The sequence below is a fragment of the Argopecten irradians genome, chromosome 5, assembly GCF_041381155.1.
Source record: "Argopecten irradians isolate NY chromosome 5, Ai_NY, whole genome shotgun sequence".
Classification (NCBI taxonomy): Eukaryota; Metazoa; Mollusca; class Bivalvia; order Pectinida; family Pectinidae; genus Argopecten; species Argopecten irradians.
This window is the reverse complement of record NC_091138.1, coordinates 41,460,057-41,477,845: the sequence shown is the minus strand read 5'-3', so window position 1 is coordinate 41,477,845 and position 17,789 is coordinate 41,460,057. Positions and strand designations below refer to the sequence as shown.

The 17,789-nt window shown below is 33.7% G+C and overlaps 2 protein-coding genes across 2 annotated transcripts; one reads left to right on the top strand and one right to left on the bottom strand.

Moving 5' to 3' along the window:
• Nucleotides 1-525: 525 nt before the first annotated feature.
• LOC138324425 (spore coat protein SP85-like) lies at nt 526-3,641 on the bottom strand. Its single transcript, XM_069269490.1, has 2 exons — nt 3,572-3,641; nt 526-1,097 (listed from the first exon to the last, which is right to left on the bottom strand). Exons 1-2 carry the CDS (start codon nt 3,639-3,641, stop codon nt 526-528), a joined length of 642 nt encoding a protein of 213 aa, XP_069125591.1.
• A 208-nt stretch (nt 3,642-3,849) lies between these two features.
• On the top strand, nt 3,850-11,376 carry LOC138323884 (uncharacterized). Its single transcript, XM_069268797.1, has 3 exons — nt 3,850-4,073; nt 9,946-10,057; nt 11,243-11,376. Exons 1-3 carry the CDS (start codon nt 3,882-3,884, stop codon nt 11,374-11,376), a joined length of 438 nt encoding a protein of 145 aa, XP_069124898.1. The 5' UTR covers nt 3,850-3,881.
• Nucleotides 11,377-17,789: the final 6,413 nt, after the last annotated feature.

Below are 17,789 nucleotides of genomic sequence, written 5' to 3'. Positions count from 1 at the left end.
AGATGGTAAACACTTTGTTTTATCAAATAGCCAAATTGATTACAAATGGCTGAAAAAGTTGTAATTAGAAGAACGAAAACCTCTGTGTATATCTAAAACCTCTAATATAAATTTATCATTTGAAATAGAACGGTGGTCGGGGGAAATAGCATAAGCGTTTTATGTAGCCTTGGGTCATTGGTGAGGAGTTTCGCTAATATCTTCATAAATGTAAAAAAAAATCCTAAAAGAAATACGATGTAAACATATTTCAGCATCATTCTCAATTTCTTTTTGTTAATGAATTCATAGAATGTAGCATATAAAATCAAATTATTCCTGAATATTATGACAATTGTCCAAATGAAATTAAAATGAAACGTATGTTTTCGATTAATATTGTTGCTTTTTTTTTAAATTGTATCTACCATAGCTCACCATAGTTTCTCTGGTATTTACAAAGAGACGATTCCGGGCCTCATGTTACATTAGGTAAGGAAATCGTTGGTGAGGACATTTGCTTGGTCTTCCTGCTGAATGTAGGATTTAAATTCCCTCCAGAGAGAAGTTGGTTGGTTGGTCGGTTGGTTGGTCGGTCAATCGGTCAATCGGTCGTTTGGTTGGTTGGTTTGTTGGTTGGTTTGTTGATTGGTTTGTTGGTTGGTTGGTTTGTTGGTTGGTTGACTGGTTGGTTGGTTGGTTGGTTGATTTGTTGGTTGGTCGGTCGGTTGGTTGGTAAGTTGGTTGGTTGTTGTCGGTTGACTGGTTGGTTGGTTGTTTAATTGGTTGGTTGGTTGGTCGGTAAGTTGGTTGGTTCGTTGGATTGTCGGTTGACTGGTTGGTTGGTTGAATGGTTGGTGGGTGGGTTGAATGGTTGGTGGGTGGGTTGAATGGTTGGTGGGTCGGTCGGTTGGTTGGTTGGTTGGTAAGTTGGTTGGTTGGTTGGACGGTCGGTTGGTTGGTCGGTTGACTTGTTGGTGGTTGATTGGTTGTTTGGTTGAATGGTGGTGGGTTGGTTGGGGGTTTGGTTGGGTTGGTTGGTTGGTTGGTTGGTTGGTTGGTTGGTTGGTTGGTTTTCAATTGTAATCGCGAGAATTTTGACTTACGTTTATAACTGACTGTGTGGTAAGTACAACTAGATACTATTAAGATCGTTAATAGTATCTAGTTGTCTGTCTATCATATGGCTATATAAATCATTCAGCAAAAGTGAATTTCTCTAACTTGATCGGTTGAACGTAAGACTAGTTTATATATCATTGGTTTTATCCCATACATCCTCGTTCGATACCCCAGGGGTCAATATTACCGTCGTTATATCCACCTCTGGACTATGTCAGAGTAAAACAGAAGGTTAGATGTGTTCGACAGCAGATGGATTACTGCAGATGATCTAAATTTGTTCCAATGCATTTTTCATAAAATAGAATGTGTTATATAGCCTAATGTTCCCGCCCGCATAGCTACGAAAAGAAACTACAAGTTTACATTTGCCGAAAACAGTCGAACTATTCTCTAAACTATGCAAGACCTTGTTTTTTTCTGATAGAGTTCTAAAATTTTCCCAAAATGTAGAGAAATCTAAAGCTCATCACGTATTGGGGGGAACTTTACGATTTTATTATATATAGTCATTGGCGGTTTGGCAGTATGGAACGGGAGGTAACTCTAATTTCTTAACCGAAGAATATTGGAGTGTAATTTATAGATCCAATTGAAACTCCCTAAATGACATCATATTCAATAACAATGGAAAATCTTGCAAAGCCAGAAATAAATTATGTGAAACAAAACGAATAAGGTTGTGTACAGGACAATTCGAAATGTTTCTCTTCCCATTGATCAATATCAATACTTATAAATAGGCCTATATGTATTATATACTCTGGTTAACAAACTACAATCACATAGCCAAATTGATTACAAATGGCTTACAAAGTTGTAATTAGAAGAACGAAAACCTCTGTGTATATCTAAAACCTCGAATATAAATTTATCATTTGAAACAGAACGGTGGTCGGGGAAATAGCATAAGCGTTTTATGTAGCCTTGGGTCATTGGTGAGGAGTTTCGCTAAAACTCTTCATAAACGTAAAAAAAATAACTGGTAAAAGAATTAAATACAATGTAAACATATTTAAGCATCATTCTCAATTTCTTTTTGTTTATGAATTCATAGAATCTCCAGAGAGAAGTTGGCGTTTAACTCATTCTCTGGACGTTGTCTTCCTCTTGAACCTTTTAATGCACGGTTCTTCGGGTTATTCTACTAACAGAGGACTTATTTCAGAAAGCTCGAGAATTTGTTCCATCCTTAATGAACATGTCACAAATTCTTGTGTGTTAGTCCACTGGCTGCGGTGCTTTCCAGTTAATTGGGCTTTTTCAGCAAGTACATTTCATTACATACGCCCCGAATTAAGCTCGTTTTTAACCCTTATTTTCCCATGATATTCTGCATAATTACTCCTTGACCATTGTTTGTTTTTAATTTTGTTTGTTTTTAATTTTTTATTTGTTTTTTTTTTTTTTTTTTTTTTAAAGATTAGTAAACTACAATAATGGCAATTAGCATGACAAATAACTACGTCATTGAGAAAGCACCGAGTAGGTGTAAAACAAGCTTTTACATTTCACTGCGTGTGTTCCACAGGGTGCTCGTTTAAAACATTTGTTGTTTTTTTCTGTAAAGGTACTCGAAGATCTTTGCTTCATTTTATTGTTTATATACTTTTATATTTGGCAACCAAGAGTAATTACATACAAAGTTGGTTGTAAAAGAGCATTGAAAATGAAATAACGGAAGGACGAACCAATGATTTATAAGTGAGACTTATAAATCCTTGGACGAACTTATCGTTTCTCCTATGTCATCTATTTTATGTTTTCACTATAAGAGCAATAAATTCTGCGTGGTATCATTTGTTTTGCGGAACGTCTGATGCCAATTTATAATAGTTCGTAATTCTTATATGGATTGATACTACTTGAATTCAGTTAATTAACCATATTGGGGGGTTCTATTATTCTTTTCATAATTTTGTGGTAGAATTGAGCTTATGGAGTAAGGTTTTATGTGTGTCTACGTATAATATTATATGAATAGCCAAGGTATCCTATCAGCCATCCGTCAACAAAATGTTAGGACCCGGCTTATAAATAGGTTTTGGGACAGCAAAATTGCCAGCATTGTCCCATAGAATTTTAGGGTACTTTAAAAATATACATAAAATGCAAGCACCTGTAAGTATCCTTAACTTTATTTAACTACGTCAAAGGTGGGTCGTGTGGTATCCCATTCTAAGTGTTTCTACTGTGCTATATATTCCTAAATTTTATTATAGAGCGCAATATTATTCAATATTTTCCAATTAATTTTTAACCAAAAAGTCAGGATATATCTATTATACGAGTTACCTCCCTTGTAATGTATCCAACAGATTGAAACTGAAACTAGAAATTGTTTACAACACACGTTCTGCATCTAAAGATACGTGTCCGTTCAAATTAAAAATATTAGAAGTTTTTAATATATAATTTAACAAATCTTTTTATTTGAACATTCGTTGCAACATTCGTCAAGTGCCTCTACCTGTCAAAGTCTCCAACTTATGCTTTGTTTCCACAACATCGCACCTGTCGACCGAACTAGGAAGTGACATCGAATATATCATTCCGCGCAATTTGCAGTGATGCAGTTATAAATTTCTACTTGTTTTAAATCGCATCTTTGTCATGACAAAATGAAATGAATTACACCTGTTCATATCTACAATTATTCTTTAGATATAAAATGTAATCTATTACTAATTTTATTTTGTTTTCTGAATGGACTATATTTTTGGTGTATGAACTTCCTATTTACGTAGTTCTTTGGCACCAGTTGAGGCAAATTTACCTGTATGGACAAATTATCGGATAGTTCACTAGAGGTGAAAGGCGGAGGGGGTTTAGACAGGAAGGCGATGGACGGAGATTTAAGAGGGAAACTCCAGTCTGTGTTTGATGTGTGTGACGTTGAAAAAGAGGGATATATCACCGTCGATCACTTCAGAAATTTGGCGAAAGAGCACTTCGGTGCCGACAGTGATGAGGTGAGAATGGCGAAAGTAAAGGGGCGTCACAATTTAACGTAATGTAGTAATATAACTTGATGATTCACACGTGAATTCTAAATATAGAATCTAAAGTCATTATTAGCATATTTCAAAAATAAACATTAGTGATTTTTATATTTGATTTAAGTTTTTTCGATGGCGGCGACGTTTGACTGTTTGACAGAACACATCTGATCAGCCGCTATCTGTTGTGGGTTGATATCGCCTTCCCGTATCAAATTGTAAACAAACGGAGATAGATCGATGACCAGCTTGGCCGGTTGAACTGTTGCACTTCTTCGCTACTGTTTATTTTATTTATGTAGTTTCCATGGTAAACAGATAATATTTCATAGATATTATTACATTGCGTACACTAGTCCTCTTGCGACTAATCATGAACCCATTGGTTATGGAAGGCTTCAGGTATGGTTAATTGAACCATATCAGCTTCAGATTGATAGGCCTAGATAATAAAATTATTTTTTGTTTTTATTAAATACAAAACATCCACACAAATGAGATGTATGTGCATATTGATTTGAAAGTTGAAGGAAATTTTGAACATTAATTGATTTTATCTATTAAAACAGTTGCAGTTTGGACACCAGTTAATTGTCTATGATATTGGTATAAACATAGTTAAGATATACAATACATATATGTGCAGAAATGCCATATTCGATAATAACAAAGAAAGCATGCATGTATATTCCCTTCCGAAGTTTATCCTGTTTTACCTTTACATTAATAATGATAATTTATAATTTATCTTGATTTGACTTGACCATGAGTTTTATTTTTATATTACTTATATTTGAGAATCTTATCTCTCATGTAAAAAAATAAATAAATAATAATGACTTATGAAGATCTGTTAACTTGTTTAATTGCAAAACTTCAAGAAATACTTTAATATACACAACAATTTTTTCAGATTTTAAACTTCCTCTCTTGTAGTTATAACTACATATGTATGTATATTGTATTTTTTCTTGTCTGGTCGATACTATATTGTACGTTTATTATAATTTAATAAATGTGCCTTAAGATCCTTTCCTTAGAGGAAATGTCATTGTCAGTAGGAAGTGAACATTACAACAACTCCCATTGTGTCCTAAAGCATTGGTGACAGGTAAATGTTATACCTGTACCAATTTATTTATAGAATCTAGATTTAATCAGTCCCGAAACCTGTATTAAGGGTACATTAAAGTCGTTTTGTATGGTGCGACTTTTGACCCTGTGACCCCTAGTTACATAGCTTGAGGTGTCTGGAATGGCCTTCTGGTGTGTCATTATTTAAAATCATCATGTAATCATATCACTGACTGTCAGAGTGAATAGGTCAAGGCCATTTCCTAGGGTTTCATTCTACACACCCCATATAAGGATCTAACGAGGGAATTTTATGTTTCTGACTCGCCAAACTCAGGTTTGGAGAATTTCCTTGACAGAGATACCACTCCAGTGTAACTTTGAACTGAAGTATGTTAATTTTGATAAAACCAAAAAATTGCAGTATGTCAAGATGTAATTTACTTAACATTAATCTTCAGTTCTTTACAATGATTTACCCTGTGTATAAAGACCACCTTCCTTCTGCATGTCTTTTGGTTGGTCTTGGAAGACTACATCTAACATATACATGGTTACATAAAATTGTATTCATCCATTGATGGAATGGATGAATGATATGGTTGTCTATACATTGAGCACCTATATTCTACAAATCTATATTGAATTTAACATTTTATAATTGAACGTACTTAATTTATCAATACAATAATTGAATCGGCTGTGATTCATTGTAATAAGTTGTAGGTTACTGTAACATGTAGGTTTGGTCAAACTTTTCATGTGTTTCGTTACATTTCTATTGGGTGCAAGTGACAAGCTCGAATATTGCCAAGAACTGACTGTAGGTTGATGGGTTTTTCTCTGGGTATTCTGTCTTTTCTCCACTACAGAAACCTGGCACCTAGCGTCTTCATTGACCCTGGCTGTTAATAGGATGCATGTAGACTAAAACAAATCCATTAGATTGCAGAATTGTAAATTTATTCCGTATACACATACCGGTATATATCCATATAGCTAGGGTTGAAAAGATTTGTCGAATAATTGGAGGCGATTAGATTAACGAAACAAATCGCTGAAAATCGATTAAAGATTTTATTAATCATTGATGAATGATCGTAGTTTTATCTCTTTATGTACACGTTTTGAACTCAACAAAGCATATATGATGTGAGAAATACTTGTTAAATTACGTCTCTGTGGAAGTTAAAGTCATTAATCAATGAGAAAGTGGTGTCATGAGAAAGCTTGCAACACGCTCTTCGCCAATTTTCACTAGCAATCGGCTACATGTTGTTACGTTAGGGAGGCTTAATTGTTTCCGGGACGCGCGGGAGCGGAAGGAGCAGTAGTCCTGGACATTTTAATTTTACTGTTGCATGTGTTTATTATACAAAAAGAATGTTTTTGTTCATATTTTAATTGAAGTTAAGAGTTGTTGATTTATTTATTTTTTACCACGGAAATAAAAAAGTTACTTGACGAAAATGTGGTCATGTCGCTCCGTGGCGATCCAGATTTGGTTGATTAGTCGTACGTGTGAAGGTCACATCAAAACAGGGGGGTAGCAGACTGGATTTAAACAATGTTACAGAAGAATAAATGATACTGTACAGGAACAGAATTCAGAGCTGATTTGGGATAAAATATGTTTGTTTTGTCAATAAATCTATTCTTATTTATAGGTAGCCTTATATTATGTAAGGCATATGCTTTGTCATATCGAATACAAAAATTACTAATCGTTTCAGCCCTACGTATAGCACATGTAAAACGACTGGCTGTTTTGGAACAAACCACAAAATTTGTCTCAGTAAATCTAATAAGCTCCAGTAGAGTGTATTAATATTAATTTTCTTTGATGAGTCATGGTGACATTAAAAATGATCTCAAGTCTGACAAAAACCTTGACCATTACCACTTGCCTTTCAGTCTTTATATATACACAGGCGACTTCCGAGTTTATGGTAGCTGGCTGCTTAGTGTTTGCTTAATATGTAAGAAATAATTGAATTTGTCTGGCTGACCAACCTTATACAGGAGAAGTAGCCACTAATTGGCTAGCTTTTGAGGTTTGTTGATGCTATGAAGTAATATATATCCCTGCCATAGTGCCTTATCATTGAGCAGTCTGGTGGAAAATCCCTTCTGTCAACACTAGTGATAAGCCTTGAGTATAACACTAGTACTATATCATGTATGTATCAGTGTTTTTGCTATATTAATAGATAAACGAATGCTAATATCGAGTAGTATCAAGGCCTGTGTATTAAATAATGTTTGTCGTGTGTTATATAATAGTTTATGTGGTCAGTGTTTAGATTGAGAGTTTAGTGGGTTATTGGAAGATAATTTATCTAGAGGTCTTCTGAATATAAACATTCATCACCCTTGGTACATATTAAAGATAGAAATACAATATGTTTATCTGTATAGTGTAATATTGGAGGTTTGCGGTCAAAAATTGTCCAACAACCAGGGCTTCTACGTGAATATGTTTTTATAAAATAAATCCCAAAAATCAGATTTGACTCTTGAGTTTGAAGCACATGTCTATGTGTGATATCTTTTGACTCTATAAATTTATGAGAAATAGTGATTTGACTTCTGAAAACCACTAAAAGTCGAGAGTCAACTGGATGCCCTGCAACATCATCTAGGAAACAATGGAATATTATAGAAGATGTGACTAATCTTTATTATACATTTTCAGTCAGAGAGTGTTTTGACTTTTAAGTTCCTCCATGATTTTGTTCAATTAATTAAGTCTTCGCCAATCAACACAAGATTGGTTAATAATTCAGAATATTTTAATTATTACTAATTTAGTTACCTGTCATTCTTAATAGTGATGCCATGATACACAAAATTAAGATTTATACAATTAATAGATATTTAGTTGATTCACGCAATTCATGAATTTTGTGCAAAAAAATTTATATGTAACCTTGATTGAAGTGCATTTATGATGTATTTCATGTCCTGCTGAACAAAATTGGCAGTAAAAGACGTAAAAATGAAATCTCTGTGCTTGGCATTTTACATTGGTTTTGTCAATTGCATCATCTGTGTACTTTATGAATGTATTTGAACTGCTGCCAATGCAGATGCTGAAACTGACCTAGATTTCAAGCTCAGCTGCATGAATCAAGATTTTGTATAATACAGTTTATAATCTATATATTGTCTCACTCAGTCTAACCAGTAAAGTCATCTCTAGTATATACAAGGGGTTCTACATTGGAATATATAGTTTATTATATCGTTGAGATGCTAGATTTCATTGGCCTAAATTGTGTGTAACGTACAATATGACATTTCAATCATGACCTCCCATTGTGATTATGACTTGGCTCTGATGAGTAAAACAAAGTTTTACTAGCATAGCATACTACTATCTTTTAATTTAATGTATTGAAATCAAATGTAATAAGTATTTTACAATTTTTGAATCATGTTTCTTTGTTAAATTCAACACAATTCTCACAGATATGAAATTTTGAAGAGCAAATGTAGTAATATGACATCAATTCATGAAAGCTAAATCAGTCGGTTCCTTATAATAAAATGTAGTAATATGACATCAATTCATGAAAGCTAAATCAGTCGGTTCCTTATAAAATGTAGTAATATGACATCAATTCATGAAAGCTAAATCAGTCGGTTCTTATAAAATGTAGTAATATGAAAGCTAAATCAGTCGGTTCCTTATAATAAAATGTAGTAATATGACATCAATTCATGAAAGCTAAATCAGTCGGTTCCTTATAAAATGTAGAATTAAATATGACATCAATTCATGAAAGCTAAATTGGTCGGTTCCTTATAACATGGAATACCATTACTAACAGTACAGTCAGTTCAATGTTTGTATGGGGGCTATATGAATGATATAAAGCTATGCTGTATGTACATGGCTATTATATTACATATATGCTCAGTGTATCCCCATATAGTTACACATATTAATGTACATGTAACACTGCTATTTATGACCAAGTCTATGTGAGTGACCTTTTATTGTGTGGAGTATTGTGTATATCAATTGTTTATCTGCAGGTATTGTTGTTCGTTTATCTCTAAAGTCTTATATATACTGAGCCATAATGCCAGGCAATAATATAGACCAGTGGCTCAATCTCTGTAAGATGTAACAACGGTCATAATTTATCATATATGGTTGTATGTTATGGTGAAATGTTATGTTCGTCATCTCAGGAAATCTAAATATGGTACCTCAATTTGTCGACTGATTGGTCTGTCTTGAGCTTAAAAGGTGCTGAATCAGATCTATCAGAAAATATATCCATTAGAAATACAAAGTATGAAATCCATACAGGTTTCTCAGAGAACTGAGCAACAGACCAGTCTGTGCTGTTTTGGTTAATGTTGTATTCTATATAGGGCTATATATCATTGTTGTTCTTTTTTACACACAATATACACACGTTTAACTCCAAGTATCATTTATGTTTGCTCCGATCAAAGTTTACTCTGTATGACTATCTTTGACAAGTAAATGTACACTTATCTCAACACTCAAATAGTTCAAACAATTCATATACAAGCTTCCATTAAACAAGGTTTGAATATAGGTATTGAGCATGCTGTTAAGTCAAGTCTGTGGTAATTAAGCCTTTGACTTATAATTAGCAGCATGCTAAACGCATATAGTTTAAGTTTGTGTCTGCTGAAAAGGATAAATTGCTCAAAGCAAATTAAAATCATATCTAGGTTCCTGATAAATTAAGATCAATTTATTATTATTATTATTTTTTTTTTGTTACAGAATGTTATAGGAATTGTTCAGATTCTAGATCCAGAGGGAAAAGGAAAGATAAATTTTGACGATTTCTGCCAGGGTGTGAACCAGATCCTCGAACTCCAGCCACAGACACCAGGTAAAACAATAGCCTATTGTTGTATTTGCTATCTAGGTTTATTGATTCGTCGTGTCATCTTCCATTAGGAAGTTACCTCAAATCAGATCATCTGATCTTGTCATCGGATCATCATGTTAAAACATGTGTCGACTATATGTCCATATCCTGGAGGTTTTTAGTGTAATTAACATCAGACTTCAGTCCGATGCTCGTTTGATGAGAAATTTTATTGTGTTTCTCATGATTAACTGACAGACAGACAGAAGACTTTTTTACAATAAATTTTCCATCAGCAAGTCTCATTTCCTTTTGGACTTCTGTCCTTATTATTCTATAAGTCCGTAACCTAATTGTTCCAACAGTAATTAGTTGACAGTTTAATTGTATATTTAAACCTCGTTTCCGAAACAAAGAATAAAAAAAAAAGTTTATTAATAAGAATTACAATGTCAGAACATCTCTTAATGATATTATGGACTACCAGTAATATGAAGTTAACATATTCGTCCCGATAAGTGCCCAGGGCGTTTAGAAAATGGAAAAAATGAAAAAGGTGCTAATGAGACGAAATTATTGCAACTCTATAGTTTTGTGTAGTTTTTGTCTTTATTTATGCCAGGGCAATTGAAATGGGGGCCTCAAAAAGGGGGAGGGGCACTTATAGGGACAAGGGCACTTATTGGGTCGAATATGGTACAATGCAAATCAGATGTAAGATTCCTTGTAGAATTCTATGTTAACTACAAGGGTTCATATCATTGTTTTGTTTTGTGATTTTAAATTGTTATTCCATATAAGGAGTATCTATATAAGAGAAAAAAACTCAATTATGGACAATTTATGGAAACAGTAATGAAGTGATATTGCTCCAAATCATAGTCCTTGAAAAAAAAATTTTTTTAGGAATTCAGCAGCAAAAAGATACTGGGAATTATAAAACTTTGAGAGAAGGAAAATCAGAGTTAATTTAAAAATTTAGACTGTGCATTGCATGCAAAAAAACTCTAGAAACTGGGGTGAATTCAGACAATATTTCTGACTTGGACAAAAGTGATTCTTATAAATTAAGACTATCACAGAAATATTTTGGTTGTGTGGTATATTTGTCTAATAATGTTGTGTGTTGGATTTAGATCGTGTGAAGTTTGAGATACAGATTTGTTACACCCATTGTGTATCGTATACTATTGACCAATGTTGTAGTAACTGACCTAGCCAAGAGTCCATTTGACCTGTCCACTACGAGTCTGACCACCAGTAACGGGCTCGGAGACCTGCTAGGAAACGTCTCTCCTACCGAGGTAAGGCGAGTTTGTTTTGTGTTGTTGTTGTTTTAAGTGAATGAGTCCCGTAACTGGAGGGGTTGGTAAGACTTTGAGTCCCGTAACTGGAGGGGTTGGTAAGACTTTGAGTCCCGTAACTGGAGGGGTTGGTAAGACTTTGAGTCCCATAACTGGAAGGGTTGGTAAGCCTTTGAGTCCCGTAACCAGACGTTGATGCAGGCCTAGTCCACGTCTGACTACTGTTATGCCGGTAAGTCCTCCAATATGGACCCACCAGCATCACGACGTACATTGATGAATCTTCCACTGTTCCGTGTAGTGAATTTTTCACTCGGAATACTGTAACCCTCATGGACTGGAATCGTTGTACATTTCCCCAGCTCTTCTAGTTTACGGAACACCCAAAGTCTCCTGTTATCGGCCGAGTACCAGACTCCGTTCCTTTTGACGACTGTTATAGTCGGTATTTGATATATTGTACACTGATCTTTCAATAATGCATCCAATGTTTCACCCGATTCTTCTGTGGGCATGAGGGGACCTTTTGTCAAAAACATTATTGATAGAATCCTGTGAAAAACGTATTTCACTTGGCCGTAACTGCATTTCTTCCTGCTCGATATATACAAGCCTTTATAACGGACGTCTGTATTCTTCTGGGAAATGCAGTTTTACTTTCGTTTTGGAAATTGACCGTATTGAGCATAACAATAAAATCTATGTGACATGCAGATATCTAGTCTATACATTTCCTGTATTTCATTTGTTAATTTTTCATATATGTTTTAGATTTATAAAATAACTGAACATTCTGTCAAAAAATACCAAACAAACGAAAAAAAAAAAAAAAAAAAAAAAAAAACTGTGAATGCAATTCATATAAACATTTGCACTCATAAATGTAATATTTTCATCATTTACGCCGATATAAAAATCAATAACTTAATATTTACATTAGACACTTGTTATTTTATTTCCGAAACAAGTCAACTCACGTAAATGCTGAATTTTATTAACTTTGGTGTTATTCTATAACAATGATAAACATGTAACATGGATTTACTTTTTTAGAAAATTTGAATCGTTGTACTGCATGACCCTGCATACAAATTTCTATAAAACCCCAATTAACTTCTTCGAATCAAGTAATAATTTTACTTTCGCTTTCACGAAACCTACCTGTATTACCGTTTTCATAAAACCATTCTTATCATCACGTGTATACATTACTGTCGTTTTCATAAATAAACATATCAATATGTGGAAGCATTTTATTTTTGGCAAATCTAAAATTCTACATTAATATCTATAAGATGGGATTTTAATGTTAAATATTAGGAACTTTCGCCAAGATTGAATATTTGTATGTAACGTAAACCAACTTATTGTCGTGTGTGAAAATAAACCGCCGCGGAAAAGATTCTACAACAAATACTGTAGAGTGTTTTATCTGTAAATCGTGAAATCTAATTGTCGTCAAAATGTTGTTGGGCATGAAAATGCGATAACAAGTGTGCACTTTAAACACTACCATGAATCTTGATGTTAGAAAGTTGATAATTTTATGAAAATTATGCTAAAGACATTTTGTGCATAATGCTAAGGACATTTTGATTCCACCTGTATATTTGTGTTGTTTTAAGTTGTATATATTGTAATCGTCACCTAAATCTCATTTGAGAAATTTATTGGACTCTGACTTGACATGAATGATGCATTTTTATAGTTATGACCTTAGATGAGATGAAAGCAGATAAAAACGTATCTCCAAGCCTATATTTGTACGTTGTGATGCTCTTCTATATACTCTTCTAGCAGCCATAAAAATCTCGTTTTCATTGTAATAGACCTTGGTTCTGCGTTTTTGAGTTTGAACACATAATTGTGTCTTGATTTTCTACAGATTAAAGGGTAATTGTTTCCTATAACTTTGACGGCAGAAAGCAATGATTAGAATAGAATGTAGATATTTGGATAGTTAACAAACATTTACTGTTCAGATCGCAATGCCGACATAAAAAAACCCACAAAAAAAAACAAAAAAAACAACAACATCGAGGTCAATATGGTAAAACATTTAAATATAAAAAAGTTACATCGACAGCAGCAAAAACACACCAAATAACTTAAAGTTACTAAATCATTAGATTTACATAGATTTCTTAGGGTTTTTGACTTCCTACAAACGTTCTTATACCTGAAATTAGAAAGTTTTCAAAATTACAACATTTAATTTGAACTATTGGCAATGTTTATCAACGTTAGAATATCGCCAAACACAACAAGAAATTGTATCTGTCGGCATTGAATGTTTACAACGGAAAGAACCGAGTGCATCTTTGAGTTCGGAATCGAGGTCGCTGAAAATCTCATCCGGCTAATGGATATAGATGTAATAACACCACTAAGAGGCAACTTATATTTTATCGGTTACATTGGCCTGATTAAGCGTAATAGCCGATACATTTACAGCGTATCTCAGTGGCGTAGAAAGAAACGTAATTGGGGGGGGGGGGGGGGGGGGGGCAACAAGAAATGTTTGCCCTTGTCCAGGGAAACGGGGAGGCAATTGCCCCCCTCCTGACCCCCTCCAACCCCGACCCCCATCTCCCACACCCGCTTCCTACGCCCCTGTATCTACATTGCCAAGTAAAACAGCATAGTTCTATGAAGCTTTAGAGTATTTGATGGAAATATGACAAGAAGTGAGAGGTATTTTCACCCGTTAATTATGTATATATTATACATGAATACAGGTGTACATGTACATTATTAAGCAAACATATACAATGTACATAGGTCTACAATGTATATGTAAGGTATATTTTTGCTTTGAATACATAAAAGTACACATAAAATTTAGATATATAGTTAGGCTGATTTTTTTTAAAGTAAATCAGATGGAAAAAAGTTATATAACTAGTGACATATAGGGGAATGTCCATTAGACGGAGAGAGACTATAACTAGGTATATATAAGGAATGTCCATTAGACGGATAGGCACTATAACTAAGGATATATAGGGAATTTCCATTAGACGGATATATATTATAGCTAGGGCTATATAAGGAAAGTCCATTAGACGGATAAAGACTATAACTAGAGATATATAGGGAATGCCCATTAGACGGATAGACATCATCACTAAGGATATACAATGTATACGGAATGTCAAATATTGATATAATGATAAAAGAAATACACGTTCTTACTTAGTCCGCTAAACATGCCTATATTATTAGTTTTTCCCCATTTTTTCCTTATTGTAAAGTCTATATATTAGGCCATTTTTTTAAAGCCAATAATATTGGCAGGTTTAGCGGAATAGTACATAATATCATGACAAATGAAAATAAAATAATGGTAGAAGCAAGTATAAAACCATATAATATAATGAAAACCCTTCTTTATGGCTACAAAAACCTGTACAGTATAGGATTATTCACACTTAGAAACTCTTCACAAAACTTTTGCATACGTTTCAACGTTTATTAGATTAGCACAGTAATCAGGAACCTGTAATCGATAAATTTGTGTTTTCAGTCGATAGTAGATATGTCCATTAGACAGATGAGATTTCCTTCGATCGGATGTTTGGAATGTTCACGCGTCGCGCATGCACATAGGGGTTGTTTACACTCGCCGAAAGATAATAATATGAAATAGTGACTAGGTCGGTCCTATTTATTTTCAGTTTTTCTCCATTTTGAACAAAATTGTTATAGAAACTTTTAAATATTGTTATTAACACAAAGTACACAACTTTTACAATTAATTTTAGTCCTATAATTCTTTTTATCTTTTATTACATGATTTTTTTAGCGATTTAGTCCCTTTAAAATAATATCTGCATCTTTTATACCAGCGAAAAATTCGAATTCGTCTGCTTCTGTTTTTGATAGAGAAAAAAAACCATCATTCGTCAGCGTTGGAGCATCCTTAACTGTTAAGTTTATATACATAACTATACAAAAACGATGAAGATTAATATCACGATGTATGAAAAAACATAACAATACTATGCATGAAAGATAAAAAAAATATGAATGAAAGATAAAAATTACGGCGGCGTATTAGGGCCACTACATACTTTTTTTTTCTTGTACGTACAAGTTAGTATCTTGTACGTACAATTTAACATCTTGAACGTACAACTTAGTATCTTGTATGTACAAGTTAGTATCTTGTACGTACAAGTTAGTATCTTGTACGTGCAAGTTAGTATCTTGTACGTACAAGATATTATCTTGTACGTCGTACAATACAAATTAGTATCTTGTGCGTACAAGTTAGTATCTTGTACGTACAAAATAATAATTTATACGTACAAGATATTTACTTATACGTACAAAATTAAAACAAAATATGTAGTGGCCCTAATACGCCGCCGTAAAAAATAAACTAAACAAACAAACTAAAAAAAAAAAAATCAAAAACGGAAAAAATAGCATTACTAGGCATTAAAAATAAACAATATAACAATACTTTGCTGAAAGACAAAATGATAACATAATTATTACGAAATATGAAAAATATAACATCAACATGAAAGAAATATGAGAAATTATTTTCAAAACACAAAATAACCTACACAGACTTTTTTCTCTTTAACTCCATATTCACACTGATACGACAACTAATACAAACTAAGTTGGTTAAATTTCCAGTATAACCCTCCTTCGTCAGAACGTACCCTAACCGATCTTCCATCATTTTTGGTTGTGAACTTTCCTTCGGGAAATGTATCAACTTTTATTACCGGAATCTTTTCACATTCTCCAAGCTCCTCAAGCTTACGAAAAACCCACAGTCGCCTGTTATTGTTTGTGTACCCGGCCCCATCTTTTCTAAATATAGTTATTGTCGGTATGTTTAAAATGGAACACTTTCCTAATATTAATTCGTCCAATGTGTCACCGATCTTTTTTCCGGCGTGCTCGGATCTTCTGCTGAAAACACTTCTGATCGATTCCCCAGAGAAACGTATTTTACTTGGGCATCTCATGGTTATTGAAGTAGCAGAACTCTGTCTGGACCTGTAACAGATAAAGATATAAGTTAATTTATGTTTTACCATTTTAAAGAGACAATTCACTCAGGCTAATTCTTTTACATAACCAAGAAGCAAAATATAGCATAAATGTATTTTTCTACATTTCTTATGAAACATATAACGTAAAACATTTACAAATTCAACGACATTGTTAAGTATTTTAATTAATATCGTTGAAATATCAAATCGTTGATCAATACGATTAAGCAGGTACAATATGAACGCTGTACCCACACCCGAGCCAAAGTCACACACGTTAAACAAATGAACTACATAACCACTGAGAAGGTGATAAAATTATTTTCAGGCAAGACAACTCATCACATAAGGTAAACACACTACTGTCAGGGCGATTTGAGTAGTTCTAGACAAAAATGTCATTACTCAACGAGCAAGGAACAGGGTTCGGCATACAAGAAGTTTGACCACAGTGTGTAACGGCGGACAGCGAGCGAGTTTGAACATTTCACACATATGTCACCACCATGGGCTTTTCTAACTGATCTAATTTCTATAAGAACTGTTTTTTCCGATATGTGTACAAATTTTAATGTTCTCTTAGACTGAATTGTCCCTTTAATTATATGTGCCGTAACTAAGCGAACATTTTGACACGTCTTGTTTTCTTCAAAAATTGATTAAAATCCATGAGGTTTAATGATAATATTAAGCTGTGAAAATCATTCAAATGGACAGACAAATTACTGTATGGGATGCCTTACACACGTTAGTTACAACACAGACACTATACACTGTAAAAGTAATGTTTTTATGTACTATGTATGTTTAGATGGAAACATACTGGTATAAATCATTTCATAAGTACTAATAACACTGTAAAATTGTGAAATTACATTGTAGACCAATATTTGACTTCATAGTCTCACCGTATGTACACACTTCGCTGTACTCTAGATGAAAATATAATGATATTTGGCTATACTGCCAAAATCCTTTTCAGCTCTTATTTGCACTAGTAAAATTTAAACTTATGCATCGAAAAGGAAAATATTTTAATTCTTACAATGTTGGTAAATTCCCACCCAATATTTACAACATTTATGTTGGTTGGACTGACTGACTGGGCCCAAGAAGGAATCCCTTAACTTATAATTCTCCACGGGAAAACATTACAGATTTTAAGGAAGGTTCCTTAACTTAGATTTTTCTTTAACTTCCATAATGTTTTCCTATAGAGAATTTTAAGTTAAGTGATTCCTTCAATTTAAGGAATGTTCATGAAACTGGGCACAGGCTAGTTGGGCGTTACGTCCTATTAACAGGGTCAAGGACGGCCTTCCCTTGTCGATACATCAAGCTGATAACCATAGGAATCGGAACACCCCAGCTCGTAACATCCCGATGAGTTCCGATTGACCCCGATGTTTAATATATGACGTTGACAATGGCGGA

Bases quoted from the DNA above. Each gene is read 5' to 3' on its own strand.
- LOC138323884 (XM_069268797.1), top strand. From the start codon at position 3,882: ATGGACAAATTATCGGATAGTTCACTAGAGGTGAAAGGCGGAGGGGGT. The intron at 4,074-9,945 runs GTGAGAATGGCG...TTTTTGTTACAG, and splicing joins TCGGTGCCGACAGTGATGAG to AATGTTATAGGAATTGTTCA. The intron at 10,058-11,242 runs GTAAAACAATAG...CCAATGTTGTAG, and splicing joins ACTCCAGCCACAGACACCAG to TAACTGACCTAGCCAAGAGT.
- LOC138324425 (XM_069269490.1), bottom strand. From the start codon at position 3,641: ATGTCACTTCCTAGTTCGGTCGACAGGTGCGATGTTGTGGAAACAAAG. The intron at 1,098-3,571 runs GTAGAGGCACTT...CTTACCACACAG, and splicing joins TAAGTTGGAGACTTTGACAG to TCAGTTATAAACGTAAGTCA.